Source organism: Sitophilus oryzae, unplaced genomic scaffold (genome assembly GCF_002938485.1).
Source record: "Sitophilus oryzae breed Bouriz unplaced genomic scaffold, Soryzae_2.0 scaffold_1111_pilon_pilon, whole genome shotgun sequence".
NCBI classification, from domain to species: domain Eukaryota; kingdom Metazoa; phylum Arthropoda; class Insecta; order Coleoptera; family Curculionidae; genus Sitophilus; species Sitophilus oryzae.
The window spans coordinates 3,473,504-3,500,506 of record NW_022145740.1 but is presented as its reverse complement, the minus strand read 5'-3'; the positions used below and the strand labels follow the sequence as shown (position 1 = coordinate 3,500,506).

Genomic DNA, 27,003 nt, shown 5'->3' with positions numbered 1-27,003 from the left:
ATTTTTTAAGACAAGAATATCGTTAATACTAAGATCATTCTCTTCAGCCCACTGCAATCCCAGTGTAAAATATTTTAATGCATCAACGTGCTTGCCTTTTTTTGACTGGATATAGCTTCATCGCTGGTCTCGTCGGCGTCATCTATAACTTCATGTTCGAGATCACCATCCTCTATGATATTCTCAGAGTTTTCAACCCATTGATTCATTTCAGCATTTGTATGAATTTCTCCATCAATTTGCGTCAACATGTTTAAAATGTCTTGGTAGCCATGTTTTGCTTGCTGCAATTTCTTTTGCAACTGGCGTAGGGGAATGATATCATCGGGGTCATAATCTGCTAAATTGCCTGATAAAAGTTTATGCCAACACTTTTCTAAAGTGGTCGTTGTAAATTTTTGCCATGAATTATGGAGTAAACAAACTGCATCCATAAGATTAATTTGCTTAATGCATTTACCAATATCATCCCCGTCTTCAAATTGCAAAAGGATATGGGCTAAAAGACCTTTTCGGTAGTTTAGCTTTGTTAATCTGATCGAACTTTGATCCATTGGTTGAATCAAAGCTGTGCAGTTTGGGGGTAGAAACAAAGTGAAAATTTTCCCATCTTCACTAATTAATTCCTTCTCAGAGCAGTGACTGGGCGCGTTATCAATTAACAGTAAGGCTTTTTCAGGAAGTCGATGGCTTTTCAAAAATGATTTTACTTGTTTGCAGAATGAATTACGAAACCAATCCTTAAAAATTGCAGACGTCATCCATGCGTTACCACTAGAGACATATTCGACAGGCAAAGCTTTGTTTTTGAATGCTCTTGGATTCTTTGCTTTTCCGATGATAAGAAGTTGAAGTTTTTGGGTACCATCACCATTTGTGCAAGCTAAAAACGTAATTCGCTCCTTGCTTGATTTTCTGCCGGGCGCCGTTGCTTCGTTACTGTAAACTAAGGTTTTATCAGGTAATAACTTCCAAAAGAGTCCTGACTCGTCAGCATTATAAATTTGCCGAGGAGCAAGATCGTGATTTAATAACTTGCCTTAGTTTAGCAATAAATGGCGGTACAGCAGATTCATCATTGGGTAATTTCTCTCCGCAGATTTTAAGATATCTTATCCATGTCTTTTTTTAAAATTGAGAAGCCAGCCTCTACTTGCAGTAAATGTATCTTTTCCATAAATATTCTGGAAGAGTTGACGAGCTTTTGCGCCTGGTATTTCAAATGAAAGGGGAATATGTTTGCTTCGTTCATTTCTGGGTATTCTGCCTGCCGGAGGGTTTTACGAACACCTGGTCCGGATTGACAAATTCCAATAAATATAAAAGAATTGATATGATTGAGGCTCTTTTCAAAATATGTTTGTAGTTAATCTTACCTCCTTATTTTATTCTCACTTTTCTTAATGTCGGAAATAGTAGAAGTTCCAATGCCATACTTTTGGGCAAGTAATTTACCACTAACACCATTTATTAGTTGATCTCATATTTCACCTTTTTGTTTTATCGTCAAAGCGATTTGTTTACGTTTCCCCATTCTGAACTAGGTACCTACGTTAAAACACGTCCGGCGGTCAAGTTATTACGATATAAATGAATTATCGCTTCGAGAAAACGCGTTAAAACAAGTTAGAACCACAAATTCGGATTACCGAATCATACGAAATCCGGATTACAAGGCACATAATGCAAGTGCGCTGCCGATCCGGACTAGCAAGGAATTCGGATTATCGAGTCTTTACTGTATATTTGCAGGTGCAAATATCAACTGTAAGTTGAATTGAAATTCTTCGTTTTTGATATTTTATCGCGCTTAAGTTTAAATTTTTTTATCGCCATTATACTTTTAAATAAGTGCAAATATTTTCAGGGTTGGTAGATCTCGATAAAAGAAACATATTTTCCCTTTACCGCTCTTAAATTAAATCCAAAGTAACCAAGTTCACTTCGAAAATTTCCAAAAAAAAAATATTTTATTGCTAAAATTTTGAGAACTACTGGATCTTTTCTCAATTATCTTTTTTGTAAATTTAATTTACTACCTATGTTGCCATATTATCAAGAAATTATGTTTTTTAACTAAAAACTAAAAAAAAAACAAATTCCAAATTTTTTTTTCGCGAAAAAAAATTATATCGTGTTTCTGGGGTCGAAATATACTACCCCTAAAAATATTTGCACTTATTTAAGACTCACCCTGTACAAGAGTCACCCAGAAATATTTTTTTATTATTTTATTCCGGTGGAGGATTTGTGTTGGAGGTCCACTGCGTTCAGTCAATATTGCCGCAAAGCGAACGACGCGCTGCACGATAACTAACCGGTTGAAAACATATCAGGAGAACATGAATTGGCAGAGAATTGCAGCGATATCTTGAAATATTATTTCTAAATAACTATTATTTCTATATGTATATACGTCTCGATTACGAGTTTTTGATGTTGGTTGTAATAAATTAAAAATTGTGATTCTATAGCAATTGGTTTTAAAAATTAATTGTGACAACTTAGCAATCAATTCCAAGTTGCATCTTTATACACAAGAACATTATTACTTATAACGGTTGCCTTATGTAAAAATTGACTGATGATCAAGTTATCTTTGACTTTGACGGTTAAAGAATCTTATATATTTTTGTCAGATCTTTATTTTCATTTTTTCTACCACTCTACTACTAATAACTCTGGTAGGATAAGCATAATAATAGTAGTAATAAGTAGAAAAATAGTTTAAATACCTAAATATCTTACTACTTACTATCCTATACCGGAATGACTGTGACCTGTATGTCTGTATCCTTTCTATGTATGTGCCAAGTCTCCCTGTGCCCTGCACCAGCTCGTGCAGGTTCATGATAGGATGGAAGCATACTTCCTGCAGTTTTGGTTTTGTATTCCCAAATATAAAGTGTCTCTTGCGATCCACAGCCTAGCAGTTACATGTTATGTGCTCTGCTGTTTTAGAATCTTTATCGTAAAGTCTGCAGCAAAAACTTCCTTGCTACAGGTTGATCTTGGTTCAGGTAGCACTTGACAGCGATATGTCGTTTGGTTTGGTTTGGTTTAAAATATATAAAATTATAAAAATCATTACTTATTTTATGTGATCTAAGGTATTTTATATATGATTGCAACCGTTCTCTATTTCTGATCCAAACATGGTCTGTGTTATAATTTGGAAATTGTGATTCCACCTTGAACAATAACTCCCCTGTTTGTAAAGTTTCCATATGAAATCAACCGTTTTATTAGATTTCACAGAATTTCAATAATATTCCATTAAACAACTAGCAAACAAACGTACAAGTGACTGACTGGGTTGTACGTTGAAACGTCGACATTCCTCCATTGAATTATAACACGCAACCGAGTGTGAGTTGGAGAAAACTTTGGCGCAGATTTTCGTTACCAGTCAGTGCCGTCTTTTTGTCAGCTCAGATGACTTCGCTTTTAAACTTTAGCCAAAGTTTTATTTCGGAAAGTAACGTGCGAAGGAAGGTCGGCATGTGGAAAGGGAAAGAGGTCGCCGTGAGGGGAAATGAGTGGGATAGTGCAAAGGATGGGAGTGGGTGAGAGAGAGAGAATGCTGAAATTGCGAAATTCTCTGGATTACGGACGTTCCGAGAGAAATAATTGTGCGTCGCGTGCCGGTGGGGGGGGGGCGTGTTCTGTTTTTTCCTGGGCAAAAGACACGTCTAAAGTGGAAACTGTGTATAGCCCTTCAAAGGATTAGGTCCGATTTACGAAACAGAATTTTCAGAAAAAATGGGAGAAAAAATTACCATTTGGATCGGAATTTGTTTTTAACAATAAATATTCGTATTAGGTTTCTTATTATAATTATGATATGACAGCAGAAAATACAATATGATCGAAAAATGCGGCGTCATCGATGGCTTTGAAATGGCTGTCATGTTATATGTAAATTTAACCGAGTGTGAGCGGGAGAAAATTTTGGCGCAGATTTTCGTTACCAGTCAGTGTCGTATTTTTTCAGCTCAGATGACTTCGCTTTTAAACTTTATCCAAAGTTTTATTTCGGAAAGTACCGCGTGAAGGAAGGCCGGCACGTGGAAAGGGAAAGAGGTCGCCGTGAGGGGAAATGAGTGGGATAGTGCAAAGGGTGGGAGTGTGTGTGAGAGAGAGAAAATGCTGAAATTGCGAAATTCTCTGGATTACGGACGTTCCGAGAGAAATAATCGTCCCTTTAATAGTTTGAAAACTCTTCTGCACCCATCACTTTTAATAATAATAGAAATAGTTTGGGTACCTAGGTCGATTCAGTCTTATATGAGTACTTGTGATTGACAATCCTGGGTCAATAATAGGCGGTTGAAGCCTAGTGCTAGCGACATTACTTCCTTGTATGCTGAACGGCTCTAGCATAGTAAGATATACCTAACCCAAGGCATATAAACGCTATATACGTACGACAATTATGATAATTCTCCTAGGAAAGATGGTATTAGTAGCGAATTTTTATTTAGGCATTTATTTGGCATACTCCTGTAGATTGTAGATGTTCTATAAAAATACGAAAATACGCCTAAAATAAAAAAGCACATTCTTTATAAATTGCAACGGCTACAGTCGCACAATTATATAAAACAGCACGGCCAAAATTTAGCATTTGAAACATTGACCATTCATTAGCCGCAAATCTAATTCAGTTGCCGAACACACACATTCTCGAACTCTCTCCGTCTTTTCTACGTCGAACAAACCTTGAACCGAAAAGGAAAAACTCTTCTGGGAACTTAAGCCACCTAAAGGACCCGTGAGATAGTTAGAAATGCGCCCGGTACAAAAAGAATTCGAGAACTTAATAGAAACACTCGAAAGAGAGAAAAGTCCTCGAAACGTCGTTGGCGTATCCTGCCGCGCACCGGAATACAAACGACGAGGTGGAACAAGGTGGACCCGGGGGAAACGTAGAGGAAGAGGAACGAGAGAACAACTTTTATCTGGGATAAAAATCGCTAACGACTTAATCAGTTTATAATAACGTACACTGGAATCGGATAAATCGACATTTATCATCGAAAGAAGAAAATAGAAGTATTTGAGTTTAAACTTTTTGCTTGACAGGACTTATTTCGTAGGCAGAGTATGACCTGCCTTGCTTGCCTATACAGGATGTCCAAATATTGCGCGGACATAGAACTTGTACATAATTTTGAAATCAAAATAAGTTGTATACAATTTACCTCTATACAAAAATGCTTCGTTTGTCCGATATAGGGTATTAAACATATATACAAGGTCCGGCAATAGTGCGTCGGGCATCTGTGAATTTCGTTGAAGTGCAAACCTAAAGTATGTACTAGAATGTATTTCACGAAAATATTTACTTTTACAAGGTGGCTGAAAAAAGTGTGAATGGATCGAGATGATTTGTTTAAATGGTTTGGTCTCTACAACACCCTGTATATTATTGCATTTTGGCGTAATTTCAAATCACTTTACATAATCCTAAGATTCGTGTAAATATATTTTGATAGTTTCAGAGATATTAAAATAAATAAATAAATAAAAAATATAATATATTTTCAGCCTTTCTTAAAAAAATATTAAAAATACAAGGACCTGTCCTGAAATCAAAACTATATTAGGTATTTACCTCGGTATTTAGTTTAAATGGTATGTGCTTACTTTGCGGTAGATATGGTAATCGTAAATAATACAGGAGGTTCAAAATTCTTTCGCCAAACTTTTAAAATATAAAATAATTTTTCTTCATTTTTTAATAGAACTCCTTGAATATTATTTTTTCAATAGATAGATAATTAAAAAATAAAAAAATTTTGCATTTAGAGTATTTCAAAATTTTTAACGGTTTAGCAAATATTCGCGGTTTTATATTTTATATGGCATTTTCCACAGTAAATTTTTATTAAAGCCACCCAATGATTTTTTTCTCGTATTTGACCGTTGAACGAGCCATATGAAATAATACTGCGTGTATCTGCGAAACCATTTAAAATTTTGAAATACTTTAAATACAAAAAATGTTCATTTTTAACTATATTAATTCTTTCAATATAGTTAGACTGGCACTCTGCTTTTGCATAATTATATCTACGATATTTTCATCTTAATTTATGCACCAGAATATTTGGTATCTTCATATACTAATGGTAAACATACTTCTAGGTAAACATACTAATAGATGGTTAATTTTGAAGATATTTTATGTTACCCAACTTAGTTAAGAAATCAACTAAGTTGGGTAATTTTAATATATTCTTCTTCTTCCTTCTTCATACTAGGCGAATCGCCTGTTTAGTTTCGTCGTTTCTACCGGTCAGACTGACAAGTTGTCGCTCGTTCCATCCAAGTTGTTCCATCGTTTTCGTGGACGTCCTAAGCTTCTGCGACTTAGCGGTGATTTGTCGCGTGCAACTCACTATCCTTCTGTTGTCCATTCTGCTGATACGCTCGTTCCATTCTTCCTTTCTGCTGAGTACCCTCTCATTTACATTTTCCACCTTTTTTTTGAGGGGGTGGTAAAAAACCTTTTATAGGCGAGTGTTGTTCGTTCCCATCACCATCTCGAAAGAGACGATCATAGAGACAAACTCCAAACAGTGTGGGAGTCGAATTGTTACCCACTAAAAAAGTCCACCTCCGAGGAGTCAGCTCCTCCTCTCCCCTTACCCGGAACCACCGCATGGCATTACTTCGTGTTCGTACGTGATCTTGGGGTTTATATCTTATTTATGTTATTTTTTATCTATATTCTATTCTATTTATTTTTAGGATACTTCCACATTTCTTGCCTTTTCGTCTTTTCCTTTCTCTATTATTACTTCTTTCATAAATGCCCCTACCTTTCCCCATATTTCGCTAGTTTTGGTCATTTTCATAATCAAGGTGTCCGAAGTTAGTTTTCGCTGTATCAGGTCGAGTTTCTGCTTGACATTTTTTTTTGCTTTGACATTTCTAAATATCAGACCAATGCCGTCTCTAATAGAACACCCTCGGAGCGAGATTTATGACGTCACCCTAGTGAGATACTACATATTAATAAATATGCTGTAGAATACATGGAAAATATAATAATTCCTCGTATTTTTGGTTTGTATTTTAAAAATGATACAGTTTACATGAAATATACATAATATACAGTTAATTAATACAATATATATATACCTATTTATAGTAATAAATACTTTGGCAAATTAACTATGAACCATACAAATGCAGCAAATGTTTTACAATATACAAATAATGAATAGGTACTTTCATTAATAATGGGTAAAATGTAAGATATATTTTAAATTTTGGGGTTTGAAAATCGATCTAATTTAACAAAATGTATTATTATTTGCATTCACAAAATGTATATGTCTATTTTGCAAGTATCAATGTTCGAAATATTATATTTGCAAATAAAATATCATAGAAAAAAAGGCGTCAGCGATGGCTATGAAATAAAGATCGCTGTCATTTTATATGTAAAATTATTCTAAAATTTTTGATTTTCTTGTGATTTAGGTTCGGGAAAAACGCTGATTAAGTTTTCATTTGTTTTTTCATAATTTTTTTGGTTAAAAAAAAAAAAACGTGGTTTAAAAAAAAAGATCATAGCCTTTATCAGTGTTGTCATATGAAAAAATAATGTCGAATACAATCCAAAAATTACATATAAAATATTCACACCACACACCACATAATGTTTACTGCAATTAATAAACTAATATAAACTTATCAAAAACATGACCACGTATTTTTTAAAATTATTATTCTTAACACTAAAACTATCTACATTGACTATGGAGTACGATTTCAGTCATAGTAAGTAGTAGACATTTTTTCTCCAAAATTTAAAATATATTTTACATTTTACCCATTATCTTATGTACCTATTCATTATTTGTATATTGCAAAAAATTTGCTGCATTTGTATAGTTCATAGTTTATTTGCGAAAGTATTTATTACTATAAATAGGTATATATACTGTATTTATTAACTGTATATTATGTATATTTTATGTAAACTATATCATTTTTAAAATAGTAACCAAAAATACGAGGAATTAGTATGTTTTCCGTGTATTTATTTATTAATCCGTAGTATTTAACTAGCGTGACGTCATAAATCTAGCTCCGAGGCTGTTCTATTAGAGACGACATTGCGTCAGCATGGCTGCAAGTTGCTAACCTAATAAAATTAACTCTAGAAAAGCCCGCGGGAACTGTCAAATTCAAAGTTATTCGTTTCACAGACTATACTCTTTAATATATTCAACTAGAAAAAAGAAATTTGAAGCAAGCGCTGTTCCCGTCTTTCAATATCACTTACTCAGTCAGGTTGCTTAAGCGAGACTCACATGTGTCTAAATCGACTGATATGACATGTGTCTAGTTCGTTGTAAGTGAGCAATGTCAACAGATTATAAACTCTTTTTCTGTAATAAAGGCTCTTCGGTTCAACCGTACAAATATCAAAAACTTACACTTAACACGTTGATTGATCTAGTAATTGCTGCGCTATTATTCCGTGTTAACGAGAAATATCTTAACTGCAAGTGAGATTCAACTCTGTAGTTAAAAAGATCAAACATTTTATTAGTTAAGTAGCAAGCATAGTAATGCGAAAGTAATTTTAAATTTGAATCTGCTTAACCGCTTAATCTTCTGCCCGTTAGATCGTTGGCTCTAGGATAAATCTCGATACCTGAGTCCTCTCTCTTATCCATTCTTGTGATCCCTATTTGTTATTCCAAGAATATATGGCTCCATAGATCATACTACTTGGAGTCCTATTATGAATTCTTCTTTCGATATCAAAATTCCTCAGCTCTATGTCATGATTGTATAAAATGATCAAAAACTATCTCCTCAAGGCGGAGCTACATTCTGTTTTGTACCAATAAATTTTCTTCCACATATTCTGACCCAGTGTAATCGTCTCACACAATATGAAGAATATTATTAGTCTATTAGAATCTACCGTATGATCGAAAAGAAAACGGCGTCAGCGATGGCTATGAAAATGAAGATCGCTGTCATTTTATATGTAAATTTATATGGGAAATGTCATCGATCGTCATCTCCCAGCCAACTGGACGCCGTTTTTTTTTCGATCATACGGTACCTATTGTATATATGGACGTTTCAGATTTTACGTTTTTTTTTCCTAACCGATAAAAAACAATTATTCGAAATAATGGACATTTATTATTTATCATTTTTTGTTTATATTGCTAATCCCAAAATAATTTACCGTTCTGAATTTTGTATTACTAAAATAATTTATAATTTTCTGTTTTTATGCAAAATCAACTTTAATTTACTATACTATTTCAATATTTCATATCCAAATGCTTAACGAACTAATACTATATGGAAATGTTTTAATATGATAATTGTAAAGGTTAACATAAATCTAATAATATAATTAATTTTATTCGTAATTAGTGAAGCAGGCTCACAAAAACAATAAATAACATTTTGCAATTAGTACTAGTAAATTTCATTTTCGTGTGGTGCTTTTCGAAAATAAATTCTAATATATTATCGAATTAGCTAATATCAAAATTCTAACTATAGTTTCGTAAGCTTTTTCTATTTATTTATAAAAAATATTTCTAAAAATTTGAAATGTATTTCTAAATGTGTAGTACAGTACGTCTGCTGGATCTGTGTCTATGAAAGGAATGCGGACAAAAAATATTTAAATAAATAGCAATTTATTTTATTCGTCGACTTAACGAGTACGTCACCGCAAATGGCTCCGTCCACTCATTTTATTGGCTACTTGCAAATTTGTTGAATTTTTATTGATGGGACGCGTCGTCTATTTTTTTACGAAAAACATCGAGAGAATATCGTTTCCCCTCTCACGGATACCCCGTAGCTACAGAACGAACAGACGTACTGTAAGTATGGGTAAATCGATCAATAAAGAGTGCCTTTGTTCATTGATCATCGCTAACGATCTAGTCGTTTCGGCACAAGACGACCTACGACTAATATTCCCAATTGGGTCTACAGTTACAAAAATATCTGGCAGTTAAAACCGATACTAATTTTGAAGTCCTTATAAATGATGATACTATGTAGGTACTATAATAAATAGAGAGTAGCTGAGTGCAGTTCGAATGACTGAGACTCGAATTCAAAATGTAAGAGAGTCGTAGGGTGCCCCAATAGTCTCTGATGGGATCAACATCTCTCGATAGAATCAAAAAAAAAAAAACGATTTGGTCAACATCCGTGGAGTCAATACAGTTGTACGGATCTGAGTTTTGGGTGTTAAACTTTGATCTTTAGCGAAGGGAGGCAGCAGTCGAAATAGACAACCTGAGAAGAAGTTCATAATTTTATTATGTTGTTCAGTGACTTCTTTTCGTGGAAATTATTTAAAAAATTAAGTATTTGACGATTGAAATTGTCATAACTACGTATTGTCAAGAAGCTTGTCGACATCTTTCGGAATACAGCATAAAACAAAACCCAATTTTGCATAAATATTTATTATATAACGAAGAGATCCGACGTGAAATGAGGTGGAAATTTGGAAGTGATTTGGGAGTTGTGTTCGATTGCAGGCTGTCTTTTATACCACACATATCGGAGATTGTACAGCGGTCTTTTAGAACCTTGGGCTTTATTATTAGAAACGTAAAATAATTTTCCAGCCCTGAGGCACTTAAGCTATTATATTTTAAATTTGTCAGGTCTAAGTTGGAGTACGCATCTGTTATATGGTCACCATGTTACCAGCCACATATAAATAACATCCAGTGTCCAGTGACGTTGTGACACCAGACAGTGTCCCGTGACGGTTTCTGAAGTTTCTTAGTTTTAAAATAGATGGAAATTATCCTTGTATAGGCTACCCTCATGATGAATTCTTGGAACGTCATTCGGTTTATTCTTTCATGGATCGCCGCGGAATATTTGACATTAAGGCGCTATATGGTGTTATATTCATGATAAAATAAACTGCTCAGATATTCTCAATAGGTTGAACATTTTTGTTTAGAGAGCAGTAGCTCGGCACTTGGGTATATTTTATGTAGACGGGGGTAGGACTAATATTAACAAAAATGCACCAGTTAATAGAATGCAACTATCTTACAATCAACGTCAGAGCAGTTTGGATATATTTCAGATTCCAATTTTCTACCTTTAATTATCATTTTTATTATCATTTTTTTTGTCAATTTTGTTTTGTTGATTGTTCTTGTTTTGGCAGTTTGTTTTTACTTTTGTGTATGTTTTGTTTTTTAGCTTTTATTATAATTACTTATTTTGTGATCTCTGAATTTGTTCATTTGTAATTTGCAATTGATGCAGTACGATCCATTCAGTAATTATTATCTTTGCTGTTGAATGGTGTATATTAAATAAATAAATATATAAACTAACAGCCGCTAAGTGTGTTTTGTATTACCAATGGAGATTCGAATGGCCTACCCAGAAACACAAAAAATGTTACAGTTAAGCAACATTAAACTTTAATATATATCTCTACAAAATTCTCTAACGAAATTTGACTACTCCAACTGACAACTTGGTATCATACTAAAATCTATGTTTTTAAACAAATAGAAATAATTATTACAGAAATACTAGTTTTAGGTATATGACATTTTATATAAAAACTTATAGAGTTTTAAGTAAAATCGCATTTTGACGAAGGGTGCATTTAAAAATAACATAATATGTTTTATTCGCTACACTTTCTTGAGCTACTCTGTCTACTCAAAAATATCTTATTGTACATTATAGTATTTTAACCTTCCATAAAAATTAAATATTAAACATTTCTTATAATTTTTATAGTAAATATCATAATGAAATTACTCTATATTCGACTCATCCTATACAAGTGTACATATTTTCCTAAAATATGTTCACTTAAATAATAGTATAAGCAATAAACAATTTATGACGTACTGTTTCAGGATACTGTGCATGATTTTATTAATTTTATTATACTATAATATAAACGAAAAAGAGCACTTGTGTTTTTTACTTACCAAACACAATGATAAGGTTGGTACCACTGTTTCTATGAGATTTTCCTGGGAACCGAGATCTCGAGGGCAGATAGTTCCGCGATTAGTGCTGTATCAACGGGCCTATGAGAGAATTGTCGCGCGTTTTATAACGTTTTAATTAAGAAAAATAATTATTAAGTCAAGTAGACACACTCGACTGCGTGAGTTGACATGACCGGTCTGGATATAAAAGAAATCGCTGTACTGTTCGGGCTGAGATTTTTCTTGTGCGTTTTTCTTATCTCGGTATTTAGAGTAGTCTGTTTAGAATATCTGGTACCATAATGTGAGGAAATTTGTTCTGGTTAATAGATATTAAGCGCGATTAAAGTTATTGTGGGAAAAAGGTTGATTAAATACTGAATCCTATTAATGAAACTTTTATAAAACAGAATATCATATAATTTTTTTAATATTTGTAATAATACTAAAAATATTAATGTCTATACCATTGTGACGGGTTCATTTCTCGGAAAGTCTTGACTGGAAAATTAGACATTTTAAATAGATTTTCTTTTTGTTTTTTTTTGCCCTCCTGTAATGTTATGCATTTTTTGTCTGTAAGGCGTTAAGCTTGTTTTGTATTGCATTTTCGACAAGATGTCCCATTTAAAGAAACATAACTATACGTAATATTAAAGTAATGATAAAACAAATGAAAGGTCATGTAAAAAATAGTATACAAACCAGTTTTTAGTTAGTCCATATTAAAACTAACACGGTTTTAGTCGCTGGACTCAAAATCATGCGATTGAAATGCTCACGCGTGATCTGGATCAACCGTTATACGAGTGAGCTTCTAAAATGCAATATTTTCAATTTTGATCTCACATACAAAGCATGGCATGATAATTTTGATGAAGAGATAAGTAATTTTCACGAAAAAGTAGATATATTTGTTCACTAAAATCGACATGTTTGTTGTTTGAGATTTTGATTGTTGATCTTTTAATATTGATCTCAAAAATAAAGAGCAAAATAAAATCTTATTTTGCTCTTGTAACACTAAAATTTCCAACCCCCAACTGTAATGATATTGATCTCATTATTTCAGGACTTTTTATTCAAGTAATTATTTGCAAAACCAATAAATTTAAAGATAGAATAAATTTTCTAACCTCCATGTCAGACAAATCAAAGCCGTAGTCGTCAATTTTTTTACAACAGATTATGAAAGGGCCCATTTTCGAGAATTTTCGCTAAGGAAAAAAGTGATGAAGTCCTCATAATTAAAATTAAGCCACAGAGAAAACTAGAAAGGTATTTCAATAATTACACTCCTATGTGGGTTAGATTATACAATTCAATAATTACCCTCCTATGTACGGGTTGTATGGGGTTGTGCTGTAGAGGTAGTACCTTTCATCAAGGACGGCCGCACTCAACGACATAGTCGGAGAGTGGTCCGCGATGACTGGTCCTCACAGGACACCCAATTCTCACTTATGGCCCCACGCGCCACACCCCGGGCAACTGCACCGACCTGCAGGCAAAATTAAGTGAGGATAGTCAGATATGGTGAATCTATACGCGTAAAAGAACGCACAAATAGCAGCGACTGACCCAGAGTGGGCGGCTGCGAACAGCGTCTGTTCCCAGATTGGGCGGCTGAAATTAACCTTGCCAACACGCAGCGGCTAGCGCGGCATTGTACTCTTAGCCAAAACCCCGGAAGAGGAACGAGAGAACAACTTTTATCTGGGATAAAAATCGCTAACGACTTAATCAGTTTATAATAACGTACACTGGAATCGGATAAATCGACATTTATCATCGAAAGAAGAAAATAGAAGTATTTGAGTTTAAACTTTTTGCTTGACAGGACCTATTTCGTAGGCAGAGTATGACCTGCCTTGCTTGCCTATACAGGATGTCCAAATATTGCGCGGACATAGAACTTGTACATAATTTTGAAATCAAAATAAGTTGTATACAATTTGCCTCTATACAAAAGTGCTTCGTTTGTCCGATATAGGGTATTAAACATATATACAAGGTCCGGCAATAGTGCGTCGGGCATCTGTGAATTTCGTTGAAGTGCAAACCTAAAGTATGTACTAGAATGTATTTCAGGAAAATATTTAGTTTTACAAGGTGACTGAAAAAAGTGTGAATGGATCGAGATGATTTTTTTAAATGGTTTGGTCTCTACAACACCCTGTATATTATTGCATTTTGGCGTAATTTCAAATCACTTTACATAATCCTAAGATTCGTGTAAATATATTTTAATAGTTTCCAGAGATATTAAAATAAATAAATAAATAAAAAATATAATATATTTTCAGCCTTTCTTAAAAAAATATTAAAAATACAAGGACCTGTCCTGAAATCAAAACTATATTAGGTATTTACCTCGGTATTTAGTTTAAATGGTATGTGCTTACTTCGCGGTAGATATGGTAATCGTAAATAATACAGGAGGTTCAAAATTCTTCGCCAAACTTTCAAAATATAAAATAATTTTTCTTCATTTTTTTAATAGAACTCCTTGAATATTATTTTTTCAATAGATAGATAATTAAAAAATAAAAAAATTTTGCATTTAGAGTATTTCAAAATTTTTAACGGTTTAGCAAATATTCGCGGTTTTATATTTTATATGGCATTTTCCACAGTAAATTTTTATTAAAGCCACCCAATGATTTTTTTCTCGTATTTGACCGTTGAACGAGCCATATGAAATAATACTGCGTGTATCTGCGAAACCATTAAAAATTTTGAAATACTTTAAATACAAAAAATGTTCATTTTTTAACTATATTAATTCTTTCAATATAGTTAGACTGGCACTCTGCTTTTGCATAATTATATCTACGATATTTTCATCTTAATTTATGCACCAGAATATTTGGTATCTTCATATACTAATGGTAAACATACTTCTAGGTAAACATACTAATAGATGGTTATAATTTTGAAGATATTTTATGTTACCCAACTTAGTTAAGAAATCAACTAAGTTGGGTAATTTTAATCTATTCTTCTTTTCCTTCTTCATACTAGGCGAATCGCCTGTTTAGTTTCGTCGTTTCTACCGGTCAGACTGACAAGTTGTCGCTCGTTCCATCCAAGTTGTTCCATCGTTTTCGTGGACGTCCTAAGCTTCTGCGACTTAGCGGTGATTTGTCGCGTGCAACTCACTATCCTTCTGTTGTCCATTCTGCTGATACGCTCGTTCCATTCTTCCTTTCTGCTGAGTACCCTCTCATTTACATTTTCCACCTTTTTTTGAGGGGGTGGTAAAAAACCTTTTATAGGCGAGTGTTGTTCGTTCCCATCACCATCTCGAAAGAGACGATCATAGAGACGAACTCCAAACAGTGTGGGAGTCGAATTGTTACCCACTAAAAAAGTCCACCTCCGAGGAGTCAGTTCCTCCTCTCCCCTTACCCGAAACCGCCGCATGGCATTATTTCGGGTTCGTACGTGATCTTGGGGTTTATATCTTATTTATGTTATTTTTTATCTATATTCTATTCTATTTATTTTTAGGATACTTCCACATTTCTTGCCTTTTCGTCTTTTCCTTTCTCTATTATTACTTCTTTCATAAATGCCCCTACCTTTCCCCATATTTCGCTAGTTTTGGTCATTTTCATAATCAAGGTGTCCGAAGTTAACATTCCTCCGTACATTTTCCACCTTGCATGCTCTTTTTATGCTTTCATTTCTCTCCTTGCCTTGTCCAAAAGCATCTTTCCAGCTATTCTGCGTAGTACTCTCATTTCGATTGTCTCTAGTAGTATTGTTTAGTTTTCGCTGTATCAGGTCGAGTTTCTGCAGTGTATGTCATTATTGGTCGCACCGTTGCCTTGTAAATTCTCGCTTTAGTTCCCACCTCAATGTTTTCATTTTGCCATATCGTGTCATTCAGGCATCCTGCTATTCTGGTATGATTCTGGTTGCCTTCGTTGTCCGTTCTCGCACCTCCGCTTCTACATCACCATATCCTGAGATTTATATGCGTTGATACTTAAACTTCATCTCTTGCTGGATAACATTGCCCTCGACTTCCAGTTTGCATCTTAGTGGTATAGTCTATAAAATGAATAACTTTGAATTTTGACCGTTATTTTTTACCAACAGGGCAAATATAAAATCCCTCTATCAAAAAAGTTACTGATATTCTTTAAATTGAGTGCCTGAACGAATCAGATAGGTAACTCTTTTTACTTTCGTAAAATAGAAAAGGAAAATAATAAAACAAGTGACAGTTCTTACTCTTCTTGCAAAAATCAACACAATTGTCAAAAGTAAAATGTCATCAGATTTTGACATTTCTAAATATCAGACCAATGCCGTCTCTAATAGAACAGCCTCGGAGCGAGATTTATGACGTCACCCTAGTGAGATACTACATATTAATAAATATGCTGTAGAATACATGGAAAATATAATAATTCCTCGTATTTTTGGTTTGTATTTTAAAAATGATACAGTATGAAATATACATAATATACAGTTAATTAATACAATATATATACCTATTTATAGTAATAAATACTTTGGCAAATTAACTATGAACAATACAAATGCAGCAAATGTTTTACAATATACAAATAATGAATAGGTACTTTCATTAATAATGGGTAAAATGTAAGATATATTTTAAATTTTGGGGTTTGAAAATCGATCTAATTTAACAAAATGTATTATTTGCATTCACAAAATGTATATGTATATTTTGCAAGTATCAATGTTCGAAATAGTATATTTGCAAATAATATATCATAGAAAAAAAGGCGTCAGCGATGGCTATGAAATAAAGATCGCTGTCATTTTATATGTAAAATTATTCTAAAATTTTTGATTTTCTTGTGATTTAGGTTCGGGAAAAACGCTGATTAAGTTTTCATTTGTTTTTTTATAATTTTTTTTGGTTTAAAAAAAACGTGGTTTAAAAGAAAAGATCATAGCCTTTATCAGTGTTGTCATATGAAAAAAATAATGTCGAATACAATCCAAAAAATTACATATAAAATATTCACACCACACACCACATAATGTTTACTGCAATTAATAAACTAATATAAACTTATCAAAACATGACCACGTATTTTTTAAAATTATTATTCTTAACACTAAAACTATCTACATTGACTATGGAGTACGATTTGAGTCATAGTAAGTAGTAGACATTTTTTCTCCAAAATTTAAAATATATTTTACATTTTACCCATTATCTTATGTACCTATTCATTATTTGTATATTGTAAAAAATTTGCTGCATTTGTATAGTTCATAGTTTATTTGCAAAAGTATTTATTACTATAAATAGGTATATATACTGTATTTATTAACTGTATATTATGTATATTTCATGTAAACTATATCATTTTTAAAATACAAACCAAAAATACGAGGAATTAGTATGTTTTCCGTGTATTTATTTATTAATCCGTAGTATTTAAGTAGCGTGACGTCATAAATCTAGCTCCGAGGCTGTTCTATTAGAGACGACATTGCGTCAGCATGGCTGCAAGTTGCTAACCTAATAAAATTAACTCTAGAAAAGCCCGCGGAAACTGTCAAATTCAAAGTTATTCGTTTCACAGACTATACTCTTTAATATATTCAACTAGAAAAAAGAAATTTGAATCAAGCGCTGTTCCCGTCTTTCAATATCACTTATTCAGTCAGGTTGCTTAAGCGAGACTCACATGTGTCTAAATCGACTGATATGACATGTGTCTAGTTCGTTGTAAGTGAGCAATGTCAACAGATTTTAAACTCTTTTTCTGTAATAAAGGCTCTTCGGTTCAACCGTACAAATATCAAGAACTTACACTTAACACGTTGATTGATCTAGTAATTGCTGCGCTATTATTCCGTGTTAACGAGAAATATCTTAACTGCAAGTGAGATTCAACTGTGTAGTTAAAAAGATCAAACATTTTATTAGTTAAGTAGCAAGCATAGTAATGCGAAAGTAATTTTAAATTTGAATCTGCTTAACCGCTTAATCTTCTGCCCGTTAGATCGTTGGCTCTAGGATAAATCTCGATATCTGAGTCCTCACTCTTATCCATTCTTGTGATCCCTATTTGTTATTCCAAGAATATATGGCTCCATAGATCATACTACTTGGAGTCCTCTTATGAATTCTTCTTTCGATATCAAAATTCCTCAGCTCTATGTCATGATTGTATAAAATGATCAAAAGCTATCTCCTCAAGGCGGAGCTACATTCTGTTTTGTACCAATACATTTTCTTCCACATATTCTGACCCAGTGTAATCGTCTCACACAATATGAAGAGAATATTATTAGTCTATTGGAATCTACCGTATGATCGAAAAGAAAACGGCGTCAGCGATGGCTATGAAAATGAAGATCGCTGTCATTTTATATCTAAATTTATATGGGAAATGTCATCGATCGTCATCTCCCAGCCAACTGGACGCCGTTTTTTTCGATCATACGGTACCTATTGTCTATATGAACGTTTCAGATTTTACGTTTTTTTTCCTAACCGATAAAAAACAATTATTCGAAATAATCGACATTTATTATTTATCATTTTTTGTTTATATTGTTAATCCCAAAATAATTTACCGTTCTGAATTTTGCATTACTGAAATAATTTATAATTTTCTGTTTTTATGCAAAATCAACTTTAATTTACTATACTATTATCAATATTTCATATCCAAATGCTTAACGAACTAATTCTATATGGAAATGTTTTAATATGATAATTGTAAAGGTTAACATAAATCTAATAATATAATTAATTTTATTCGTAATTAGTGAAGCAGGCTCACAAAAACAATAAATAACATTTTGCAATTAGTATTAGTAAATTTCATTTTCGTGTGGTGCTTTTCGAAAATAAATTCTAATATATTATCGAATTAGCTAATATCAAAATTCTAACTATAGTTTCGAAAGCTTTTTCTATTTATTTACAAAAAAATATTTCTAAAAATTTGAAATGTATTTCTAAATGTGTAGTAAGTATGGGTAAACCGATCAATAAAGAGTGCCTTTGTTCATTGATCATCGCTAACGATCTAGTCGTTTCGGCACAAGACGACCTACGACTAATATTCCCAATTGGGTCTACAGTTACAAATATCTGGCAGTTAAAACCGATACTAATTTTGAAGTCCTTATAAATGATGATACTATGTAGGTACTATAATAAATAGAGAGTAGCTGAGTGCAGAAGAAGCAAAGACTAGAATTCAAAATGTAAGAGAGTCGTAGGGTGCCCCAATAGTCTTTGATGGGATCAACATCTCTCGATAGAATCCAGAAAAAAACGATTTGGTCGAACATCCGTGGAGTCAATACAGTTTTACGGATCTGAGTTTTGGGTGCTAAACTTTGATCTTTAGCGAAGGGAGGCAGCAGCCGAAATAGACAACCTGAGAAGAAGTTCATAATTTTATTATGTTGTTCAGTGACTTCTTATCGTGGAAATTATTTAAAAAATTAGGTATTTGACGATTGAAATTGTCATAACTACGTATTGTCAAGGAGCTTGTCGACATCTTTCGGAATACAGCATAAAACAAAACCCAATTTTGCATAAATATTTATTATATAACGAAGAAATCCGACGTGAAATGAGGTGGAAATTTGGAAGTGATTTGGGAGTTGTGTTCGATTGTAGGCTGTCTTTTATACCACACATATCGGAGATTGTACAGCGGTCTTTTAGAGCCTTGGGCTTTCTTATTAGAAACGCAAAATAATTTCCCAGCCCTGAGGCACTTAAGCTATTATATTTTAAATTTGTCAGGTCTAAGTTGGAGTACGCATCTGTTATATGGTCACCATGTTACCAGCCACATATAAATAACATCGAAAGTGTCCAGTGACGGTTTCTGAAGTTTCTTAGTTTTAAAATAGATGGAAATTATCCTTGTATAGGCTACCCTCATGATGAATTCTTGGAACGTCATTCGTTTTATTCTTTCATGGATCGCCGCGGAATATTTGACATTAAGGCGCTATATGGTGTTATATTCATGATAAAATAGACTGCTCAGATATTCTCAATAGGTTGAACATTTTTGTTTAGATAGCAGTAGCTCGGCACTTGAGTATATTTTATGTAGACGCTGGTAGGACTAATATTAACAAAAATTCACCAGTTAATAGAATTCAACTATCTTACAATCAACGTCAGAGCAGTTTGGATATATTTCAGATTCCAATTTTCTACCTTTAATTATCATTTTTTTTATCATTTTTTTTGTCAATTTTGTTTTGTTGATTGTTCTTGTTTTGGCAGTTTGTTTTTACTTTTGTGTATGTTTTGTTTTTTAGCTTTTATTATAATTACTTATTTTGTGATCTCTGAATTTGTTCATTTGTAATTTGCAATTGATGCAGTACGATCCATTCAGTAATTATTATCTTTGGTGTTGAATGGTGTATATTAAATAAATAAATATATAAACTAACAGCCGCTAAGTGTGTTTTGTATTACCAATGGAGATTCGAATGGCCTACTCCAGAAACACAAAAATGTTACAGTTAAGCAACATTAAACTTTAATATATATCTCTAAAAAATTCTCTAACGAAATTTGACTACTCCAACTGACAACTTGGTATCATACTAAAATCTATGTTTTTAAACAAATAGAAATAATTATTACAGAAATATTAGTTTTAGGTATATGACATTATATATAAAAACTTATAGAGTTTTAAGTAAAATCGCATTTTGACGAAGGGTGCATTTAAAAACAACATAATATGTTTTATTCGCTACACTTTCTTGAGCTACTCTGTCTACTCAAAAATATCTTATTGTACATTACAGTATTTTAACCTTCCATAAAAATTAAATATTAAACATTTCTTATAATTTTTATAGTAAATATCATAATGAAATTACTCTATATTCGACTCATCCTATACAAGTGTACATATTTTCCTAAAATATGTTCACTTAAATAATGGTATAAGCAATAAACAATTTAGGACGTACTGTTTAAGGATACTGTGCATGATTTTATTAATTTTATTATACTATAATATAAACGAAAAAGAGCACTTGTGTTTACTTACCAAACACAATGATAAGGTTGGTACCACTGTTTCTATGAAATTTTCCTGGGAACCGAGATCTCGAGGGCAGATAGTTCCGCGATTAGTGTTGTATCAACGGGCCTATGAGAATTGTCGGTGCGTTTTTATAACGTTTTTAATTAAGAAAAATAATTATTAAGTCAAGTAGACACACTCGACTGCGAGTTACGACCGGTCCGGATATAAAAGAAATCGCTGTACTGTTCGGGCTGAGATTTTTCTTGTGCGTTTTTCTTATCTCGGTATTTAGAGTAGTCTGTTTGGAATATCTGGTACCATAATGTGAGGAAATTTGTTCTGGTTAATAGATATTAAGCGCGATTAAAGTTATTGTGGGAAAAAGGTTGATTAAATACTGAATCCTATTAATGAAACTTTTATAAAACAGAATATCATATAATTTTTTTAATATTTGTAATAATACTAAAAATATTAATGTGTATACCATTGTGATGGGTTCATTTCTCGGAAAGTCTTGACTGGAAAATTAGACATTTTAAATAGATTTTCTTTTTGTTTTTTTTTGCTCTCCTGTAATGTTAAGTATTTTTTGTCTGTAAGGCGTTAAGCTTGTTTTGTATTGCATTTTCGATAAGATGTCCCATATATAACTATACGTAATATTAAAGTAATGATAAAACAAATGAAAGGTCATGTAAAAAATAGTATACAAACCAGTTTTTAGTTAGTCCATATTAAAACTAACACGGTTTTAGTCGCTGGACTCATCAAATCATGCGATTGAAAATGCTCACGCATGACCTGGATCAACCGTTATACGAGTGAGCTTTTAAAAGGCAATATTTTCAATTTTGATCTCACATACAAAGCATGGCATGATAGTTTTGATGAAGAGATTAGTAATTTTCACGAAAAAGTAGATATATTTGTTCACTAAAATCGACATGTTTGTTATTTGAGATTTTGATTGTGTGATCTTTTAATATTGATCTCAAAAATAAAGAGCAAAATAAAATCTTATTTTGCTTTTGTAACACTAAAATTTCCAATCCCAACTGTAATGATATTGATCTCATTATTTCAGGACTTTTTATTCAAGTAATTATTTGCAAAACCAATAAATTTACAGATAGAATAAATTTTCTAACCGCCAGGTCAGACAAATCAAAGCCGTAGTCGTCAATTTTTTTACAACAGATTATGAAAGGGCCCATTTTCGAGAATTTTCGCTAAGGAAAAAAGTGATAAAGTCCTCATAATTAAAATTAAGCCACAGAGAAAACTAGAAAGGTATTTCAATAATTACACTCCTATGTAGGTTAGATTATACAATTCAATAATTACCCTCCTATGTAGGGGTTGTATGGGGTTGTGCTGTAAAGGTAGTACCTTTCATCAAGGACGGCCGTACTCAACGACATAGTCGGAGAGTGGTCGGCGATGACTGGTCCTCACAGGACACCCAATTCTCACTTATGGCTCCACGCGACACACCCCGGGCAACTCACCGACCTGCAGGCAAAATTAAGTGAGGATAGCCAGATATGGTGAATCTATACGCGTAAAAGAACGCACAAATAGCAGCGACTGACCCAGAGTGGGCGGCTGCGAACAGCGTCTGTTCCCAGATTGGGCGGCTGAAATTAACCTTGCCAACACGCAGCGGCTAGCGCGGCATTGTACTCTTAGCCAAAACCCTTACAAATGTCAGATTTCAAAACAAAACGGAAACTAAGGTCAACGGAAACTAACTGTCCCAAGGATTCTGGGGGGGACACAAATTTGACAAGAGTAGGTCTGAAGAAATCAACAGTTCCCAAAATTGCAACCTTTAATACTAGAACTCTACTATCTGAAGAAAGTTTTACCGAAATGAAAAAGGAATTGGAAAAGATAAGATGGGACATTGTCGGAATGAGCGAAGTCAGGAGACGAGGTGAAGGTCTCGAGACCCTAAAATCTGGTCATTTGTTTTACTATAATGGAAAACAACACCAGTCAATAGGAGGTGTAGTTTTTTTTTATAAATAAAAGGCTAGCAGAAAGCCTGAAAATCATCCACTCAGTATCCACTAGAGTAATATAGGCCATTTTTAAAATAAACACTAGATATAACCTAAAAGTAGTTCAAGTTTACGCTCCAACAACAGAACATATAGACGAGGAGATTGAGACTTTTTATGATGATTTATGTACAGCTATCTCAAATAACCATACACATTTCACTGTCGTATGCGGTGACTTTAATGCCAAATTGGGAACGAAATTAGAACCATCAAAAACTGCCTTAGGCAATTTTGGAAGCCCAGGACGAAACGATCGTGGTGATACTCTTTTAAATTTCCTATTAGAGAAAAACTTGTTTCAAATGAACAGTTTCTTCCAGAAGAAACCCCACCGCAGATGGACATGGAATAGCCCAGATGGCAGAACGAAAAACGAAATCGATTACTTTATCACTGACAAAAGGTACATATTTAGAGATGTAACGGTCCTTAATAAATTTGCAAAATCAAGCGAGGTCCATCAAGCAGACCATCGAATGGTGAGAGCCACAATTATAGTAAACACCAATTACGAACGGCACAAAATGATAAGGAAAAAACAAAGTAAGACATGGACACACCCGAGAAGTATACAGGAATTCGGAAACCACATCACTCAAACCCTTCAAAACATATCACCACCAAACGATTTTAATATCCTAAATGATATAATAGTAGAAGCAATAACGGAAGCCCAAAAGAAATGTTGCCCAACAAATCTGAAGGAGGAAAAGATCAGTTTGGAAACACAACGCAAAATGGAACAAAGAAGGAAATTGAAAAGCGACGAACACGCCAGTCAAGGTGATTTGAATAAACTAAATAAGGAAGTATCAAGAGAAATCAGAAAAGACATAAGAAAGCACAGAAACGAAAAAATTATTAAAACTATCGAGGATAATAAGAGCATGAAAATAATGAGACGCAAGCTCACTAATGGAAAAAAAGAAATCGTCAAACTCAAGGACAAAAATGGTAATATAACATCTAATAGAGAACATTTATTACAGATTGTGGAAACATTCTATGAAACACTATACACCAACCATTCTACTCTAGACTCGAGGAAGTACCTACAAGGAAAGGTTCAAAATCAGGGTTCTGAGGATGTTCCGGAAATCTCTGTAAGTGAAATTTACAATGCTCTAAAAAATATGAAGAACAATAAAGCTCCGGGGGATGATGGTGTCGTCACAGAAGCGATAAAGATGGGAGGAACAGTATTAATGACCAATATTCAACGGCTGTTCAATCTCTGTCTGGAAAATCAAAATATCCCTACAAAGTGGAATAACTCAATAATTATCCTCTTACATAAAAAAGGAGACATAGCAGACCTGGAAAATTACAGACCAATTAGCCTTCTTAACCATCTTTATAAACTATATACCCGAATTATAACAAATAGACTAGAGGCAAAATTGGACTTCTACCAACCTAAAGAGCAAGCTGGTTTCCGTTCCGAATTTGGTACCAACGATCATCTGCAGTGTTTAAAAACCTTAATAGAAAAAACCATCGAATACAATCGACCCCTAGCACTGATATTTGTCGATTTTAAAAAAGCGTTAGATACGGTAGAATTACCGGCCATCCTAACAGCGCTAAGAATGTAGAATCGACTATCGATATTGTAACATAATGAAAAACATATATGACAATGCTACAACAACTGTAAATCTACATTCCACAACTAACCAGATAAAAATAAAAAGGGGAGTTAAGCAGGGCGATACCATGTCGCCAAAATTGTTTATTCTTGAGCATGCATTCAAAATGCTGGCTTGGTAACAAAAAGGAATAGTTATCGATGGAGAGAGACTCAACCACCTACGCTTTGCGGATGATATCGTTATAGTGTCAGATAGTCTGGGAGAGATCAAAGATATGCTTCAAGAACTTAACGATGCATTAAACGAGATTGGACTAACAATAAATTTTGACAAGGATAATGACTAATATGGTGACGAGCGAACACATACAAAATTCACAACAACAGAATAGAATTAGTCCACAAATATGTATACTTGGGCCATGAGATCAAAATAAGCAGAGATAACCAAACCTGTGAACTGGCTAGACGAATAACCTTCGGATGGGCGGCTTACGGAAAAATGAGGGACATCTTTAGAGCAAATATCCCAATACACCTGAAAAGAAAGACATTTAACCAATGTATCCTCCCGGTTTTGACCTATGGCGCAGAGACACTCACTCTAACAAAAGCAACCGCAGAAAAATTGAGAGTGACACAGAGGCGGATAGAGAGATCTACGATTGGCCTGACTTTGAGAGATCGACTAAGAAATGAAGAGATACGCCGACGTACGGGAGTGGATGACATTATCCAGCGAATCACAAAACAAAAGTGGAGATGGGCTGGACACATTGCTAGAATGGCAGACGGAAGATGGACTAAAAGACTTATAGAGTGAAGACCAAGAGCCGACAAGCGTAGCCAAGGCAGACCTCCCACCCGATGGACCGACGACCTGAAAGGAATGACAACTAACTGGATTGCAACAGCTAAAAACCGCGAGAACTGGAGACGTTTGGAGGAGGCCTATGTTCAACTATGGACGTGAAAGAGGGCTGCGTGATGATGATGATGATGATGAATATTATTTCTACCAAAAATTCTAAAAAAGTTCCTATGCCCATAAATAGCTTTAATTCTGCTAAAATTAAGATAGCATTTTCTAAAGCTTCATTCAGGACCTCTCAATTAGTGGAGTAAATAATTAATTCAATTACACTTTATACTTTCTAGTTTACGATCATTCACAATGTTTAAAAAACACAATTAAAATTAATAGAACATCCTGCGTTGGTCAGTTGTATCCATAGAGAAAGCCTAATATTTAGCTTATAAAACAATCAACTTTTGATTTCTAAACAAAATTTCTCTTGGTGGAAGATAATCAAAGGCCAAAATGACATTTCTCGCAAATTTTGAAATATAATTAAGGGAAAAGTTAAAAGTTTGATAACTTTTTCTAATAATTGAAATGTAAACCACTAAGTTCTGAATGCTTGTGCTTACATTGAAATTAAAGGAACAAACTTCTACAGTAATTGGAACCACTAATTTATCCCACTAATTGCGAGGTTCTGAATGAAGCTTAATTGTCATTAATATTTTTCTCCATTATTGATTTAAAAAAGTAGGTCACCCTGTATCAGTAACCATCATTACAATTTAATAGTTTTTATTTATTTACGAAAATGAAAAGATCGTTTAGTTTGCAGGACAAAGCGATTGTGTTGGTTTATTTAAGCGTATCCAAATTGAACTAGTGCATCCGATTTTGTTGTTATTTGTGCATTAATAATGTGTGTAGGCTACAATTTCGTTGTTCAATAAATTACTTCGCTTACTGTAGGCTCGCTGTGTACACTGTTTGAGGAATTAAAATACATTTCGTGTTCGTGTTTGTAGTGTCTATAAACACAAAGAAAAATAATGATTCCTGTGGTATGTGTAGTAAAAATTGCTTTATTTTAATAGGTATTGATGTAAAAAATAATTATAATAATAGCTACAGGTTATTCTTCACTTGTATTTTTGTGTCGTGGTAAATTAATTCCAAAAGTAATAAGGAGATTTCATATTTTTCAGATTCACCATAAAACAGTTGGTTTTGAATTAAGAAAACACATAACATATGTACATCAAAAAATTATTTTTTTTATTTAGAAGCATTTTAATAACGTCGTTGGTAACGAGGCTAGAAACGTACCTTGGTGCGAGTGTAGTGTTCGTCACATCACAAAAGCGCTGTCGGCTTAGGCTAAGAACAGAGTGGAGCGACGAGGTTAGCAGCGAGCAAGCAGCGCGACATCGTGTCCAAAACAAACCTGTGATGACAAGTACGTGTGAACATAATAAAGCGATCTGCTCGAGCGGTTAGATCGAGCGGCGAGATCGATTCAAAT

General features: G+C 33.6%; 1 protein-coding gene across 1 annotated transcript; it reads right to left on the bottom strand.

Annotated features, from left to right (window-relative positions):
- Positions 1-74: 74 nt before the first annotated feature.
- Positions 75-22,443, bottom strand: LOC115881598 (jerky protein homolog-like). Its single transcript, XM_030899143.1, has 2 exons — positions 22,367-22,443; positions 75-939 (listed from the first exon to the last, which is right to left on the bottom strand). Exons 1-2 carry the CDS (start codon positions 22,441-22,443, stop codon positions 75-77), a joined length of 942 nt encoding a protein of 313 aa, XP_030755003.1.
- Between the last annotated feature and the right edge of the window lie 4,560 nt (positions 22,444-27,003).